Genomic DNA, 18960 nt, shown 5'->3' with positions numbered 1-18960 from the left:
GGTCTGATCATATCAAAATACAGAAGCCTGCTGGTCTCCCTCTTAGAAGTCCCTTATCTCCACTCAGAGAGGGGGGTCATGCCGGGGTCGACTTTGCCAAAAGCATGGTTACATACAGTGCATCTCTTCCAGACGCAGGGGCTATTTTAAGTGAGAGTGCACTTTTCGAGCACTCGCAAACCGGCGGGCTGGAAAAACAATCCCAGAATAGCTGATCTGCCGCATCTGGTTTGTGTCGTGACAAGCCTGCGATGGCTCTCCGGCTCTAGATGGAAGAAGCAGGCGTAGTGAAGCTCAAATTCAAAATCCTTTACGATAGATTCATGTTAAATAATGTGGTATGTCGAACTACGCAATAAACCACGAATCAAGACACAGGCAGTGATTAATGATGGTGTCCCATCTCTCTGGAGACACAAAACATTATGTCTGGCAAAGACAAAACAAATGGTCAGATAGTGATTGAATATACCCGAGACAGTCTGGAAGGTGAGATATGAATCATTAGTCAGACTCTGTGAAATCGTGTGAAATCAGATTTTGATGCAACGGCCCATTTACAACACTGCAGTTACACGTACAGCATTCTGAGCCCACCACTGTTTGTTAGCAGATTACACACAATAATCAACTGTTCATTATCTTTTCTTCAGGTTCAGTCAGGCACCATGACTCATTCAGAATTCACAGATTTTTGCAAAATGTGTACATCACGATGCTAAAAGAAAGGCTTGCGCTAATGAGAATGACTTCTTTCATACACATACCCATTTCCCAATCTATCCCACTATGAACGTTTATTATGTCAAAGGGTGAAGACACAACAAATAACAGTCTGGGGATGAAACTGGATCCTTTCCCAAAAGAGGGGGTCTAAATTAAGTCAGGAGCATGGGGAGCAATTCCACACGGTGTGGAAGACGTGGCCCTTCCCTATTTTGAAATGTTTAATATCCGTGGTGTGTAAAGCTAGGTGAACGCAGTGTGTGTGTGGGGGGGGGGGTTATAAATCATGTCATATCTGCTTTCTGGACGAGCAGAACAAAAACAGAGCCAACAGTTTCTCTGTGAGAGCCGTGAAAATCTAACACATCATGGTATAGTTAGTAACGTTCAAGGTATCTGGACCCTGAGGGGGGGTCTTCAAGGGGAATTTGTGCCCCCTCCCTCCTCCTCTCTATTAGGCCCCCAGATTCATTTAGTAAGCCCAACAGAGCTGGAACTGAAGCTGAGGCTGAAGTCATACGTCTGTGTCTCCGAGCTCCCTGTAGTGAGACCCTGACTCTCTGAGCGCTATGTTTGGATTGATGGGGTTAAAGAAGCAAGTCATCCTATGTGATTGCAGCTGGCCGGTGTGGGGTTGCAATGGCGGGATGGACGACAGGGGAGGAATCTGATTTTTTAGGTTTCAGATAGAGCTTATTACCTCTATCTCTCTCTCTCTCTCTCAAATGGCCCCCCATGTCCACTGACCCCAGGCCAGATGTGGAACAACATTACTAATATCTACATTATGTCATGTGGGGCCTCTTTAGCAAGAAGTATTCTAGCTGAGGGCTAATGCGAAAATTACCCATAGGTGCAGGACAAAAAAAAAAAAAAAAAAGATGAAGCAATCAGCTTTGGATATCTGAAAGGCAAACCGGGTTACCATAATAACATTTAAAGAGATTAGTGTGACAAGTCCCAGTGTGCAGGTCGAGTCTCACATGCTAGCCTTGACAAGGGGGTCTGAGACGGAGAGAGTCTACTGATCTGCAATCCCTCACAGGTAATGATCACAACATAGGGGAAGTGAAATGGACACAGTGGGGGGAAGAGAACATTACTTCATACTAATCTAATGACAAGAAAGAAAAACTTCCCAGATTCCCAGTGGATGTAGCTAAAATGAGATTATCCTTGGACAGGAAAGGAGTTAATGTGCCTTTGGTGTGTGCATGTGGGCTGGCAGCAAAAGACTAAATATTAGGCGTGCAAGATCAATTAAAAAAGTTGAGATTGCAGCACGGACTACTGTGATTATCAATAGCAGTACAGAGACGCAGGCTTACTTGGCACAAATGCGGGCGTTTAGTCAGTCTCACGTGCCAGGCTACCATTACTGCACCCAGCTTCTTCTGCGTTGCTATGTGAAGTGCAGCATTCCTGGGGTCTCCCAGGTCCGGCACGTTAATGAGTGGCCGACCAGGGGCTTTTGGCCGGTGCCGGGCCAGCGCCTCACCACTCCAAAGCAAATAAACTGAGGCCCATTTAACCAAACACATTGTTCTAGACCAGACGAGGGGAGTGCAAGCGCTGGGGTAATATTTGCACCGCTGATACGAAAATAAAAACCTCACAAGGTTTACATACTTGTCTTTGTGGGACAGTGTTTAGGCAATTGTATTTGTGTTGGAAGCTGTGTGCATGGGAAGATTTTGTAACATAAGCCCGACATGCTTTATGAGAGGGACGGAATTACAACAATGCATTTTTTGGTACCTGTAAAGACATGAACTGGCCAGGTTGAGATGCTGGAGCAATGACCTCGGGCTGTCCTTCGAGCCACGAAATCTTCAAGGGGTTTTCACTCCGGCCACTTTCATTCTTAGCTGCCAGCTCCTAAAAACACAAAATAGTCTGTGAGTGGAACTTCGGGTGGTTTCTCTACCAGTATTTTATTATATAGGACAAAAGAAAACATTCTCACTGTCCTGAAAGCTGTAAAAAATGGTGTTGTATGTTTCCATCTTAACACCTGGGTGTTATATAAATATGAAAAACATATGTAGACAAGGACAACGGTGGATTGTAACTGGGCCAACTCCCAGAGCGAGACTGGGACCTGGAGAAGGGCATGCAGAGACCACAGAACCTGTGCCCAGATCCCTGTAGACTGGCAGACGTGTTCTCTGGAGGGAAACCACACGTTGTGGAGAGGAAACCACAACACAAAAAAAGAGTACACCACCGCGACAAGGGGCCCGAGGATCCAGACAGTGTGGAACAATGAAGTCCTTCCGTCCAATGGTTTAGGTTGCAGAAACTGTCCCGAGGGCCGGGCCGTCTATGACAGGTGTCATTCTTAGTCATAATCAAACTCAGCAGGTGACCGGGGATTTCAAGGCAAGTGAGCGGCAAACAAATGTGTCTCTATGCAAAATGTGTGCTTCGGAAAAACATTTCCATTAGAGAACAAACACAATGAGGACAGTGACCGGGGAAGAGTTAGGTACTTACAGCTGCTCTCACGGTTGCAAATTCAACCACAGCGCTTCCTCTCTTCTTACTCGAGACAATCACATTCGAAACATCCCCGTACTGGAGGTAAGAAATGGGAGAATAAAAGACATGTCAAATGGAGGCAGAGGAGAGATGCAGAACATTCAAATTAGTATTTCCTTTCACAGCACAACCCCAGAACTATGAAAACACAAAGCATATGCAGGCTGGAGAACTGAAAACACACGGGTGAATATAACAGACTTCTGGAATAAAAGTTCAGATTCAATATGTGTTTGGTTATCAAACCTTAATCTCTAATGATAGGGTTTGTATTTTTGGGACGGAGCTAGTAATACTGCAAAGGAGAACATCATGTACAAAAGTGAGACATCTCTCAAAAGAGACAAGGAGCAATATTGGGTCATTTTAGCTACTCCTTGTGCAATGAAAACATCTGATAAGCTATATTTTTGGCATGAAAGCTGAATTTGGACGTGGCTCTCATCCAACTTACTGCCACAAATCAGAAAAAGGGAGGAAAGTTTGGCCAAAAGGGGGAGCAGGGCAAAGAGCATCTCGGACATTCCCTGATCTCTGTCCGAGAGAGATGGATCGAAGAGGAGGAAAGGTTAGAAACACATCTTAGCAGGGGAGAAAAAACCTGATCCCTATCAAAGGCAGCCATTAGTAGAGCAAAGGTTTTTTTTAATTCCTCAGGGTTTTTATCACTTATAACTGAGGCCTTATCTCCCCGCCTAAAGCAGGGGCTTTGGGAGCAAAGAGGAGGATGGACGTGGCCTTAGAGAATCTCATCCTGTGGAAATGTAGCTTTCTGGGAACGGGAAAGTCCAGGAATGCTAATGTCTACGAAAGGACACTGGAGCGAGCCAACAGTGACAAAGGAGACTCTCAAAAGGCCTATGTTTCGCAGAATATAAATATCTTAACATGTTTAACGCGGCCAAAGTACACAAGTCCGCACACGTACGCATAAGCACAAGTATACACGTACTATACTTTCCCACACAGCGGTGGCTATTTCGACTTGCCCAAACCATTAACTGTCACTCATTGGAGCTTGCCATCTCAAACAAAATCTTTCCCCTAACATGTATTCACTTCGCTTAAGAATTTAAAAAAAGGAACAACACTTTTTTCCACAGCCCTCCTGCCTGGAACCATATTGATTGAGTTCGTGCGGAGGAGAAATTCAGACGCCTTTTTCCGGACAGCTTGACGTCAGTGACACTTGCCCTATCCTCGTTTCAGGCCAACCTATGCCCCACTAAAAAAGCCCTTGTGACCAATCGTGGCGTAAGGTGGTACTGGGTTGCATGAGAAGAGCACATTTCCTAATGCCTCCCTCGGCACCGCTTAATCACCTGGTAAGAGGGGCACAAACAATGGCGTGCATGGCTTTAAAAGGGCACTACAACATTGCCCTCAGCACTTTCACTGCAACAAAACTTAATGGGCCTTGTTTAAGGGGAAGAATAAAACAAGGCCCAATCTACGGCGCTGATGTCATGCAGACCTCGAATACGGCCGGACTCTGCAGGCACGTTTGTTGCCGTGGAGCTCTGCTTTGGTACAGCGAGGATAAAGAGATTCTGTCGTTATACTATTTATGTAATTTTAATATTGTGATAGCAATATATATCCTTATATGTATTGAATTTCCTGAAGATTTCACTGGGAAACAATTCATAGATGAATTACTCAGATGGGAATGTCTGTTTTTGGTTAATCCAGTCAATTAAATACCTCACATATTAAAGTACTTCATCACATTGATGCAACCTTGATAGCCTCAAGGTATATTTCAATATATTACATAACCCAAAAAGGTACATTACTGTTACTCTGCCGTGTGAAAAGACAGAGTACTAAAGGCAAGCCGAGTTAAGTGTTCTGCTGTAACATTGTGGAGGTACTTATTGGATCTTTAGGATGTGTACCTTTTGTAGAAGGGTGAAAAGAATGTCTTGAGAGTAGCCTCCGTTCGTCTCGTCGTCTTTTTTACACTTCCACTTCAACTGGAATGAGAAAGAAGACAGAAAGGAGAGGTCTGCGTTAGTCTTGAGGACTCAAGAATTAAAGAAGTTCATGATTAGGTTTAATCATTAGAGCACAATTGATTAGGAAAAAAGCATGCCAAGTAGGCTTGGCTGTGATGACACACAGATTACATAACCATCAGCACAGACTGGAGCTACGGGAGAGAGACATTGTTAAAATCTTGGAACATCAGCCCGGCACCACCTGTGAGACCTGCAGTCAATTTCCACTCATACTGTCGGGTGACTGCCGGACTGCTGAAATGGGTGAAAAATAACACACGGAGCTCCTGGACCAGAGGATGCATGGTGACTCACCTGCTTAACCATATCTCCACAAAATAAAGCACAACACCAGACACAATAATGACTCCAAAGCAGGTCGCCCAAGGTACTCTGTCATGGGCAGAGAGATGTGTTGTGTCTCTGCTTGGACTGTGGTTAACTTATTGGATTGTGTAACAGTGTTTCTGTGTTGATGCTTGCCATATTGCACTGTGTAAATGCTGTTAAAGAAATTACCATATTACTATTATCTCTATTTTCTGAATAAGAGCTGAACAGTTCCAGCTAACAGCCTCCACAAAAAACAACAAGATAATTTATCATAAATTCTTTTATTTACTTGGAGCCCAGTCACTAAACACTAATGCGATTTCCCGTACTCCTAAAAAAGATATGTTGTGCAACTCCTCATATCCATGTACCAAGTACAGCAGAGTCCAGCCAATATCGGACAAACCGCTTAAAAGTAGAATTATAAATGGCAAGCACTAAGCGTTGATCCGGCTCCAGCATTCTGCTCACTGTCAAAGAAACAGGATTTCTGGGAATTTCCATGTCTTCATGGCCTCTTTTACCAACAATTACGCTTGAAAATGCACATTCTCCGTCCAAGAGCAGTCTCCTGTACCCGCTGGTGATAACCTTCTCACCCATTAATCTTCGAATAAGATGTTGAAATACTGGCACGATGTGATGTCTGCGGTTTTAGACCACAACACTGACACACTGCTGTGTTCTCTTATACAGATAGGAAAGATATTAGTGGAACCAAATCAAACGGCTCTTTCTGCTTTTGATGTATCACTATAAGAAGATATCAAAATTAGGGCTGTCAAAGTTAACGCATTAACGCAAATTTGTATTCAAGACACTAATTTCTTTAATACATTAACACAACTTGAAAATTTTAGGTTTTAGCAGGTTCAGCGGCATCCAACTTTTGGCGAGGAAAAACTGGCATGCCATTTTTAAAGGGGTCCCTTGACCTCTGACCTCAAGATATGTGAATACAAATGGGTTCTATGGGTACCCACGAGTCTCCCCTTTACAGACATGCACATTTTATGATAATCACATGCAGTTTGGGCAAGTCATAGTCAAGTCAGCACACTGACACACTGACAGCTGTTGTTGCCTGTTGGGCTGCAGTTTGCCATGTTATGATTTGAGCATATTTTTTATGTTAAATGCAGTACCTGTGAGGGTTTCTGGACAATATTTGTCATTGTTTTGTGTTGTCCTCGAACGTGACCTGTGATACCGTCAGTCTTACGGCTGCTGTTTGTTTTTCTAACTGAATACACAAATGTCGGAGAGTACACTGCTACACTAGACGGCTATCAAATCTTAAAAGCAGATTTAATGTCTAAACACATTAGCTAACATCCCCAGTGTCCGTTAATATGCACAGGCTAGGCAGTTTCCAGGAGGAAATATAATAAGCCCTCTCTTGGCGTAGTTACAGGTCTCCTGACGACGTCGGGCCTACTCTGGAGGAATGGGCGTTTAGAACAGCCTGTGCGCTCAGTGGTGAGACAGACAGCGCATGTGGTCTCCGAATAACGAATTACAAATGTCTACGGTTCTATCAAAATCTCCGCTGAGGTTCGGCCTGCACTTTCACTCAGATGGAGCTGTTCCTCTTTTCCATCTTCCTGCGTTACTCTCCGAGAACTGCAACCCTCATCCCGACCTCTCTTCCTAGTCTCGTCCCCTGACTAAAAGCCCATAGTTGAAAGCCTTACCTTCAATTTGGGGGTCACATTGCTCTTGGAACATCTCTCCAGTCCTGAGTCTGAGAGAAAAAAACATGAGGGGGGAGATGAGACGACGAGTGAAGTGAAAAGACAAGGAAACAATTGTTTTGTTGGGGAAAGAAATGTGGCACTCAAGATAGCAGTCAACTCGGGCAAATGGACAGCGATTGTTTGCTGTTACATTATAAATGTATGGCTCTAGCTACAGTCTGATGATCCACTGAGCTGGAACAGGCAGAGCGCTGATCCAGCGGAGGGCTGGGGAGGCCTGACTGCGTGCAAATGGAAGAGACTCAAAAGACGTGCTGACTATGCATGAGTAATTGTCCAGCCACAAAAATGGGTCCAAGTCTAGGGCCAAGAATCAGTACTTCCCTTAAATACCCACACTTCTATAGTCTTATTTTACAAGACTCTTACTTTTTTCATGTCTCCAGAATGGAGACACTGAAGCTTTAAAACGAAAAAATTACTATCAAGAGGTTAAAAGTTTGATGGATAACTGTGTGTGTGCGTGGTGCTGGGCATTCCTATGTTACCTTGCCAAGTTGTCTTACTGCCAAGAAACTAAAATAGACCTCTTCAAAGTGCAAAACATTGATTCAAATGTACATTTGCTTATTGTTATTGTTTTATTATGTGAATAATATTTGGCAAACCTCAGAGAACTCTGTGACTATTGTGGTTGAACTGACAGTATAATGGTTGGGAAATACAGGGGTTCACTCGGCTGAGGATTTCAGGAGAGTCCAATGATTTCACTGGATCAAACTGGATTTATCCAGGCAGAACAAGACTGCACTGAACTGGTTTGGTTAAAAGAGATAGTTTGGGTGTTTTGAAGTGGGGTTGTATGAGGTACTTATCATTGGTCCGTGTATTACCTACAGTGTATGACGGTCGGCACGCCCACCGTTTGGAAAAACAGACAGGAGTTACCGCACGGAAGCAAAGCAATGTACTGCTGTGGACGGGGCCGGCAGTAAAACATATTTTAGCCGCCTAAAAGAAAGGCTCACCTTAAAAAAAATCAATATCAGGTTAAGTGTACGCTATATTTAGAATATTGCCATCAGACACCCCTTTCCAATGGGGAACTGAAGCTGTTGCATCCATCTATGCTCTCGCCAAAGCCACCAGACTCCATCATCCGTCATCTACTGTAGGTAATACACTGACTATGGATAAGTACGTTATACAACCCCACTTCAAAACACCCGAACTACGCCTTTAACCTGGACTGGAGCAGACTGCACAAGGTTAAATGTTGGAAGTGGACATACTTCTGCCTCCTGTCTGTGTTTCTCTCTCTCTCTGGATCTGCTCTCTGATGAGCCTCTGTTCCTCCTCAAGCTGCCTGGATCCCTCCTCTCTCAAACGGGCTATCTGGTAGAAACAGACGCATACAATACAGTAATGTGCACAAACACGACATACAGGTTTTGAGTGACAGCAGATTATACATCTTTGCTCTTTGCTCACAGATGTAATTCATCCCTTGCACGACTCTCCCATTCCAAGACACCCTTTCTGCTATTCCGTGATTCCAGGAGAGTGTGCAGACCACCTTATTTCTTCAGTTCAGTTATTCAGCAATAACCCCTTGAGATGAGAAAGAAAATGGAACAGTGCCACCTACTGGTTACCTCCTTCCCCCTAAGGCACATGGCCACGTATTTACATGCATTTAGTACGTTGAGCACATGCCATGACTCACCTTGGAAGCATTTGAACCATTTTTATTTATCATTGGCTTTCAAAACAAAGTGCATCAAGTCATGCAATATCACCTAATGGGTTTACTGATAATTATGATATGGCAGTGAAAAAACGCCTCTCTCAGATAGAGCCTTTGTTCCTGACCCAAGTCTTTGGGAGATTTCAGCTCAATCAGAAGGGAGTATTTGACGAAAAACAGAATAAAAACACCTGGGTGTGCTTCAGAGTTTCCTGGATTCACTGGAATACCTTATTCCCAGTACACTGCCGAGGCTCGTAGTATAGTGAAATTTGTATTTCTAATATTTGGCAATGTTTGGTGCAGCAGTGTCATCTCTCATATGGTTTCAATAAATTATCTTACCTCTTCTTCGAGTGATCTAGTGTTAAACACCTCCTCCTGGCTCTGAAATTCTGCTTGTTGCTCTCTGGCCTCCAAATCTGTCAAAGCAACACACACACACACACACACACTCAAGTGTCTGTATCTCTTTTCCACAAGAATAGACAAAACTGTGCTAAATAGATTTATTATGTTCTAACAGCTGCTCTTGTTTAATTTCCTGCTGGACAATCCAAGATGTCAAAATATGTCAAAAAATATTAGCTGCTGTTGTGTTAAACCTGGAATATGTATGACAGAAAACTGATTTTAATATAACCCTTTACAATACCAATAAAAATACAAATCAGTAAATCAAAAGCCTTGAGATGCTGTACGATTTGGAAAGGGACTCACCAAGCTTAATTTTCTTTCTCTTATCATCTAGCTTCCTGGTTCTTTCTTCTGCTTGTCTCTTGGCGGCGCAGAGCTTGTCATAGGCAGCCTGAAAACAGTATTAGACACCAGGATGAATCATATCTCTGTGTTAGTAGGGATGCATCGATACCGATATCGGGCTGATACTGACTCAAATAGCTAGATTGGGTATCTATATCCAATATAGGATATATAGATATATGTGACAATAGGGCTGATCTATTCAATTCAATTCTATGTTTATATACTATATACATTATATAATGGAATTTTAATTCATTTTTAAAAAGGGGAACACCAACTAAATTAAGAGCTCCAATATGTTATTTCTGTGGCCTAGTTAAGTTCGATCAATATTTGTGAACACGAGCTGCTCTCTCTCAAAGCCAGAAACCAGAGAAGTCAGTCTCAAACTTGTGATGTCATAGGGTATAAAGTCTGGAGCTGCTCCATAGACAATGAATGGGAGACTGATTTTGTGTACCCATAGTATGTTTGTTTTCTTTTTTATACCCAAATGGGCATTATTATATTGTATTGTTGTCAGTTGTGAAACCAATATTCTCAGAACATACCCCTGGATGCTCTCAGTATCATGTGACCATAGGAATGAGACCATAGGAATAGCATGTATGAATTTTGAAAATGGACGTAGTTCCCCTTTAAGTTTGACTAAGTTGTTGCTGCACTAAAAAAATTGTAATTCCTGTTAATTTTGAAGATTTCTTACCAAGTTGTTGCTGCATGATTTAATATTCTAATGATAAATAATCATTCAGTAAATTTAGATCCATGTATTTATGTTACATTTTGTTTTGAAAAGTTAGGAAAGCGGTGTTTAAGTCAAGCCTGATGTTTATACACATAAAAGAGTGATCCCAGTCACTTCCACACAGCGAGGCATACAGCTTATTATTTAAACACTGGTATCAGATCGGTACTCGGTATTGGCCAATACCCAAAGCTCAGGTATCGCTATCGGTATCAGGACTGAAAAAGTCGGATCGGTGCATTCCTATGTGTGAATGTGCTTCAGCACTTGTGACAGGTTGAGGCATCAGCAGTCTTACCTTTGCAGGAGCATCAGTTAGCACCTCGAGAGCCTGGGACAACTGGTGGAAGAGCTCCACTAGAAGAAAGGGACCAGAAAAAACAAAAGTAATGAAAATTCTGCTCCTGGATACACGCAGAAACACTTCTTCTTTGTCTTTTGCTTCAGGAACCAATATTTTGCACGTGGAGTATGAGCTTTAGAAACAAAAACGTGGCTAAAATTCCATAAAGATATAACACTGGTAATTTTGTCAATTTGGCAACTTATACAGAGGAGAGACAAAAGAAGGTGATGTGACTTGAAGAAAGTGAAGAGAACATCTACAGGGGGGTTTATGACAAAAGGGGCATTATGTGCTCAATATGATATCTTCAATCTGATGCTGGGACACAGGGCTGAAACAAACTGAGACATTTTGAGCTTTAAAAAGGTGGCGTGAGTCTCACAAAACCGGTTTCCTCCAATGACACATACGTGCATTTCCACACAAACCCTTGGTCTCTCCATCTACCCTCCATTTGAGCACCTCAAGGGGCCACTGCCGCAATCACCACCACCACGCAAGACTCCACCTCACTAGTTGTCATCCAACACACACACACACATACAAATGTACACAGGGAGACCACAATCCCACTCTCCATCATACAACCGCCACACTGCTTCACTATACGAGCCAGGCTTAATCATTCACTGATGGGAGGCCTAACGGACCGATACAGTTACTCCCTGTGGGGACTGGCAGTGCACACTAACAGGAGGCTCTGGAGATCACGCTGCCAGCAGAAGTGGTCAGGTTACCTACACGCATATAATGGGCTGGAATGAAATCCAACTGGGAGAGACCTGCCATGCCCACTAGGCAGCTCAGAGTGTCACAACATGGGGGGTTGAGGAAATAGCGTAGGGGGGGGTGTCTTCAGTCAGTGAGGATTCATGACCCCCAAGTCACCTTTTACATGCGTACAACCTTCCCCTGAGGAGCAGCAAATCCCAAGGCTTGCTCCGCTCTCGTGCGATAGAGACAGAATCTGTCCATGTGCGGGTTCAAGTGTTGAGGCCCTCCAAACCACTTCTTTTCCATTTCTGGGAAACCGACCCCCTGCTTTTGTATTATCCCTCTCAACCCCCCAAACCCAACCGATTTCCCAGTTGTTTTTTTCTCTTGACATAATCAGGAATTGTCTGAAATATCCAGCAACCACATAAACCTCACTTGAAAACATGCCTCATGACCAGTCTTTTGTCCAAGGTGCCTCCCCCCCCCCATCCCAACAAAAAGCTGCATTGAGATTTCCTGGTCTAATTGTTGACATGCTGGTTGGCGACAGGCCACGGAAGGACTCGAGCCAAAAGAGGGATGGAGTGTGGAAACGCTGGTGGTGATGGCGGTGGTGCTGCTGGTGTTTGGCTGGTCCTGTCTGGCTAGAAAAGGCGGTAGGAGAGACAGACGCTGTTTAGACTTCCTACAGAGTTTTGTGGCTAGGCTGTCTGGCAGGGTACAACTTGCCGAGAGCGCTAGAGTATTCGTTTTTGGTTGCGGAGCTTGATGGCCGCTCGGTCTGACGATTAACCCTAATTCTTCAGAAAACAATGCAGAAATTGCATAAACAAGTAATAAATCTTGTTTCAGTTCTACTGGGTGACTGACAAGACGTCTGTGGCTCAAAATGGGGAGAGGGTAAAGAGAAACCAACAGAGATAAACCACAGAAGATGGACGACATGACAGCTCCACAAAAGTGAAGCCAGAACATCTCAATCGCCCCCTGGTGGCTGGCTGCAGTATAGCTTCCTCCATGTTAGTGGATGGGACATGGGCCAAACTAAAAAGTCAAAGTTCACGTCAAATGAATGTTTCCCAAAGGTGGTTTCTGTCATTTTAGGTAGTTCTTATCACACCGATGTATGTTCAAGTGTTCATTTCTCTGACAAGTTTTGTTTTAATTAGTTATTTGAAAAGGGGGTGAGACATCATGATTGACAGCTGCTCGGAGTGAAGTAGTTGCGGAGCCGGATGAGATGTAACTTTAACTTTCCATAACCGTCACAAGACGGTGTAATACAACATGTGTCAATTTGATCATTACTTTTATACGGCACTTTGGAGGTGGACGTTTTACTGGCGTCTGGTTGTCGCTTTCAGTCTAAAATAGCAGAAGCATAGCTTTGCTGCTGGGTGCTGATGTTACAATGGAACAAACAATTGACTTTCACTTTTTAGCAAAATACGTTCTTTGCCCCCCGATCACTACTGCACAGACTCTGACTCCAAATGACGTCAAAATCTCAAGATGGCAGCTCCGGTACCTGGGATATTTTGGTTTCACTTTTGTAAAGTGGGAGGACGTGTAGACGCCTCATCCATCTATATATACAGTCTAAACACATTAACTGGCTCACTCACCTGCTTTTGGGTTGTCCGGGTTCTTGTCTGGATGGCATGTCAAGGCTTTCTGTCGATAAGCTTTCTTGATCTAGGAGAAAAACAGAAGAAACCCCTAAAGTTATGTAGAGTGGAAAATGTTGATTAGGACACAAAGAGAACGAATCATCCACTTATGCACAGATTCTGGCCATGTGAAAGTGAAATTCTTACTCTCAGTACCGATTATCTTTATCCTGTCGTCCTTGGCCCACAAAAACCAAAGTCTGAATAAGAAATGATGGTCCCATTGAAATAATGGCACAAAATGGTAACAGTCTGACATGAAAGCAGTGGGGGTGAAATGTGGTCTGCATTTAAATACAAAAAAAAAATCAGGGGATTGTATTGTTTGGATCAAATCAACACCTGAGCTGATCCTCTGCTTCGTGTCCTTTTGACATGTTGTTAATGGAACCTAACCACCTCGGCACATACTCCACAGTGAATTACCCGCACAAGAACTCCAAACTATTCTCGGGCCCATTGCCAGTGTGCAAGATAAATGTGGCCTGAGTTGCAGCCTAGTATTAGTCCATCTTTATTTAAACTTGAAAAAACCCGTTACAATAACATACACAAACAGAGTGCCATTGTCTATAACAAATCTGAGAAGGCCGCCGTTAATATCTTAGGCAGGTAGCCAAAACCTTTTGGGGGGGTTCAGAGAACCAAAGTGGAAAAACTAAACAATACTTTGGAGTATTGTAATATCATGTGAGGTTTTAGTTATAGCTGATTTTTTAACTCTGGGTCACTGCTTGGAATGTTAACCATTCATCGGTCCTTCTAGGGACCAGTTAATGACAAGGTGGTTTTCATTAGATCTCTGCTCCTCTGGAGAAAGAAGGGAAGCAGGAAAAACTTTCCGTGGAGAACCAGAGGAGGGCTGTAGAGTGCGGCGCTGAAGCTTTCGGCACACAACCTCAAAAACGCACGCTCATATATATATATGCATTGCATGCTAAGGACTTGGCACAGAAATCCCACGTATATCCAAGCTCAGACACAAGCACACACACACACACACACACACGCGGACATACACTTTCTCACCAATCCGAATCAGCCATGCCAACGTTCTGCATGTTTTCACATACCCCCCTTCGCGCAAATCAATCTTCTGCCAGTATGCTACGGGCCACAGGATTTGGGAGCTCCTTTCTTCATGTCTGGGAAACGTTTGCGTTGGACGCCCGGTCCTCTGGCATATGCAATATGTGTTGTTTTGCACAATTTTATCTCTAGAGTGCACGCCAAAACATACAGCGCTGACTTTACTAGGGGGGGAAACAGAAATCAACTCTGAGGGAACGGAGCAGAATGGTGCAATCCATCAGTGTCCAAGCCGTTTTTAGCAACTCCAATGAGACTCCATGACAGTCAACTTTAGGCCCATTAGGCTGGAAGCCCATTGTCCACGATACAAGAGCTAAGACTCCACAGCAACAAGCCTCCAGTGAACCCTCTGGAGCTTATCGTGGACCAGACAGCTCCTAAATGTCACAAGTCCTATTTCTCTCTCTTAGTCAGTATCAGACTTTTTCTCATTAGAGTTCCAATAGTAAATGAGAGCTTGGTTCATCGAGAGGGTTTTTGAGAGACTAGGCATCATTAAGAGATATTTAGTCTTGCTGCTTGGCACACAGAGCCTTCTTATAGATCGAGACTGACACACAAGGCTGTGGACCGGAGCCAGACACATATGCTTACTGTTGGCCTAAGCCTACTTCTCCTTTTTAGCCTCCAACAGTCTCTTTCTCCCTCTTCCTTTCTCTGCGCTCGCTATTATAGCATTGTCCAACCCAAAAGAGAGGGAATGAAAATTCAAACACAAGTTCAAATGTATCGTCATTCATGCAGGTACATACAGTTGAACGACATGCTGTTCATCAGGCAAAAAGCCAAGAAAGGTCATTATGAAAGCCACTGCATTATAATGGGTAGGTAGTGGTAACAGTTGGAGAACTTCCTGCCCTATCAGTGCTTTGACAACACACAAAGAAAGAGAGTCTGCTTTAAAGGACTATACCAGTGTGGCAGTTTTTGACAATTTTAGTTCTTCGACTATAATTTTGTGTACATTTATGCTGACCATGACATTTCCAAATATAGGCTATAGACTAGAGTTTTAGATGTTATACATAGTTTTGATTTTTTTTTCTTCTGCTCCAAGTTATGGAGGACAGAACCTGTCAAAAATAAAAACAAAAACAAATATGTCATTAAATGTACCAAAAAATAAACTACAAAAAATATAAAACAAATTTAATAAAAAATAAATGTAGGCATTGATTAATTGATCAAATGAGACATAAATTGATATTTCTGTTTCAATTTGCTTCTTTATTAATTTACCTTTGTATTAATTTGTTTATCTTCTCTTCTATTTAATTTCCCCATTTATTTATTTTTATTAACGTTACATTTGTTTATTTATTTTTATTTATTTAAAATGTATTTATTCATTACTACTTGTACGTATTTATTTCCCAAATGTATTTATTTATTTATGTTTTCTTTTCACTTTTCTTTATGAACCTCTGCCAGCAATTGGTTTCCATTAATATCCATATGATATGAAAAATCAGTTCAGATCAAATCCATAAAACTTGCTTTGTAGACCATTACAGTGAACAAGTCTGCATTATTTTTGTCAGTGTGGTGGTGCAGATTGATACAAAAAGTCTGTACTTCATTTTGACAAAACCTGCACCCTGATGCTTACTGTAATGAATCACACAGGCAAGCGAGTTTCAAAAAGGTTAAACCAATGGGTGCCCAGCATGGTAGAAATATACACTGATATTTCTAAAACCGATTAACACAGTTTACAGCTGTGAAGTTAAGTATGTGTGATTAGAAATAAAGGAGGCTAAAACATCCAAGAGCTCATGCCGTGTCCTCAGTTCACACTCACTTTACTTCTCATGTTCATCATCACCTGCAGCAAGCTGTCAAGATAAACACATCCTCACATTTGTTGTAAACATAGCAGATGTTTGACCTGGTCAGGACAAAAGTCTGGTCAGCTAAGCTGTTTGACAAGTACAACCTGTCATCATTGATGATGTTCTAGTGAAGAGCAGTGGAGTTGCACGTCATCACCTTTGTCTCACTGAGTTCAGTTCAGTTTAAGATGTAGTTAACACATACTTCTCTACATTTCACTTAATTATCCTACTTCCTTTTCTCTCCATCTCCTCCTCCTTTCTTTTCCGTTTCACTCCCCTCTAGCATCCTTCGCGATATCTTGTCCCTACCGTGCCTCCAGTGCTGTTTTGTAAATAATACATGATTACTCCCATCAATGCCGTAACACGCAAGCCTTAATTGATGCTGGAAGAGTCTGAAGCCCTTTGGTCCTACAAACTGGAAGCCAAAGTGGGCCCAACATCTGAAGAGGTTAGCACATGTGTGGATAAGAGCTCTCAGATCGAGTGGCATCTTCCTACGGGACTAATCCAGCCAATTACTGTCGCAATTATCTTTGTGCAGTTCAGCATGACCTTTTAGGATTGGCTCCTGAATCAATTACGAGTGAGACCATGTGAAGAGAAAACCAGAAGAAACTCCTGGAAACCAACTGCTGTCCCTTGTGCTTAGAGATGAGCAGTAATGTTACTATTCAATCTCTTGCAATTCAAATTATTCAAGTTTGTCACATTTTCCATTTCTCATACGCAAGACAAACTGAATTGCGGACATCTCAACTATTTCCCACGCTTCAGTATGCAGGAGGACGAACCGAGACATCAAGGAAAGACTCGGCAGCAGCAGGCCAACAGTAGCCTAATGGTTAGTGCCCGGTGAAAAAACAGACTCTCTGTGCCTCCCTGCCTGCCACAGTCTTCACTGCATGCCCACATCTTGACCTCATTACACCAGTCTTTGGTGCCAATTATAGTTGACAAACTGGTCCTAGTGCAGCCTCGGCACAGCCCTGGTAGGGCCTCTAGCCTGTGTGGCTGATTAGCTGCCTGATCTGCCATGGGCCCATCCTCCTTAATTACAAGGCTTTGCTATTTACGGGACATTATCAGCTGGGGGAAAATAATAACAGGCACAACAGGGGAAAGGAAGAAGGACATGGGGCAGAGAGGACGTGACCACACAGAGAAAAGGAGAGCAGAAAGTAAGAAGAAAAATTGGATGTAATGAAGAGAAACAGTGAGACACTGTGATGAACTTTCCATGTGCTTGTGAACCTGACCAAACCTCCTGTCAAACTCGCCATTAATTCATTATGATCCTATATTCCATTAAAAGTTAATCTTCTCATCGTAGTTCAAGATGAGATCATTTTTTGTTATCATTCTACAAAATTCTGTTGAACAAAAGAAAGACTGCGATATTGCACTCAGGGTTTTTTTTTTTTACTTGATCATTAGAAAACTGCACTTTGAAATGTTGTTAAATCCTTATTTTTCTATTGGTGCCTTCTGTGTTCAATGTTCAATTAGTTCAATAAAAGGATTTTGGAAATAATTTCCTCAATCCTTTTTTAGAAGCAGAAAGGCAGAACTGAGTACACTTTAATATCCGTTAATTTATCGCAAGTAATATTGCGACATTCAACAACGTTATCACATATATCGCATATTTTCCTCATACCGTGCAGCCCTACAATGACCCCAGGTTGCATCACTGGTGCAATAATACTCTTAATCTACCCGCCCTGACCAAGCAGACACTCAAAAAGAAACTCCTCGCTGAGAGCAATGAGTTTACAATGCGCTATGACAGTGTACTGCAATCACCCATCCTTGATGCTCTGTCTGGAAGTTAACCATCCAGGTATGTAGTTTCTGTATACACAGCAAAACATCAGGTACACTACAATTTGAGTAGCTGAATAAACCCCAAACAAGACAGTTTGTGTGGTCTTGGCTGTTGACATTGTCTCACCAAGCAATCTGTGGTAGGTAAAACACACACTTGGGCAATTATTACCCAAGCCCTGCTGATATGCATGAGCATGACTCTTTAAATGGTGGATAGCCTTCAGCAACAGCCTCCCTCTGCACTACAAGGATAAAGCAAACCCCAGTCATCCATAGACATTAAATCATAGACTCTGACGTGCCAGATCCCCCAGCATTTATCAGCCAGCCAAGCTTAGAAGAAGGTCAACAGCAGTGATAAGAGAAAAAGATGCTAAATAGAACCAGGAGGAGATGCAAAAAGCAAATCCCTCTACGTCAAGACAATGTTTTACAAGCTGTGGCTAAGCCCACATAAACAGGCTCTGGGATGCGCTTCTTCCCCTCTCTCTGTGATAAACAACAAGTATGATAATGGTGGTGTAGCAGCGGGTAAAACAACTGGGATAAGTAGCCCATCTGATGACATCTGTCTTCACACACATGATTGATTTTTTGGAGCCAATGCACTACACACACACACAAACCCTTGATATCGCTCTCAAACATCAACAGACTTCACAGAAACAGTTTTCTGCATTTTGGAGTCTCAATTCTACCCAAGCCACAACCGCTAACCTCCTCCAGGATAATTCTCTGGGGAGGACAGGACTTTGAAATCCAATTAAGAAATTAACTTCGTTCCCTCATTTTGGCCGCAATTCTAATTTCCCTTTGGGCTTGTGGATTCGAGATGCTGGAAACTGTGAGGAGAGGTGGTCGTAGGAAAAAGGCAGGATTCAGGACATCATGGTGAACCGCTCTGGGCTGGGAA

General features: G+C 42.8%; 1 protein-coding gene across 1 annotated transcript in view; it reads right to left on the bottom strand.

Moving 5' to 3' along the window:
• The window catches only part of dnajc17 (DnaJ (Hsp40) homolog, subfamily C, member 17), a 39237-nt gene that overhangs the window by 18251 nt on the left and 2026 nt on the right, over positions 1-18960 (bottom strand). The window contains exons 2-10 of the mRNA XM_074661343.1: positions 13246-13315; positions 10856-10914; positions 9765-9852; positions 9390-9466; positions 8590-8692; positions 7295-7344; positions 5166-5243; positions 3223-3303; positions 2485-2604 (exon numbers count right to left, since the gene is read on the bottom strand). Coding sequence (XP_074517444.1) covers positions 2485-2604; positions 3223-3303; positions 5166-5243; positions 7295-7344; positions 8590-8692; positions 9390-9466; positions 9765-9852; positions 10856-10914; positions 13246-13315 — 726 coding nt within the window. The remainder of the gene's footprint in view (positions 1-2484; positions 2605-3222; positions 3304-5165; positions 5244-7294; positions 7345-8589; positions 8693-9389; positions 9467-9764; positions 9853-10855; positions 10915-13245; positions 13316-18960) is intronic.

This window comes from Sebastes fasciatus, chromosome 15 (genome assembly GCF_043250625.1).
Source record: "Sebastes fasciatus isolate fSebFas1 chromosome 15, fSebFas1.pri, whole genome shotgun sequence".
In the NCBI taxonomy this organism is placed as follows: domain Eukaryota; kingdom Metazoa; phylum Chordata; class Actinopteri; order Perciformes; family Sebastidae; genus Sebastes; species Sebastes fasciatus.
The sequence above is the reverse complement of the archived record's forward strand: the minus strand, read 5'-3'. Positions and strand labels throughout refer to the sequence as shown.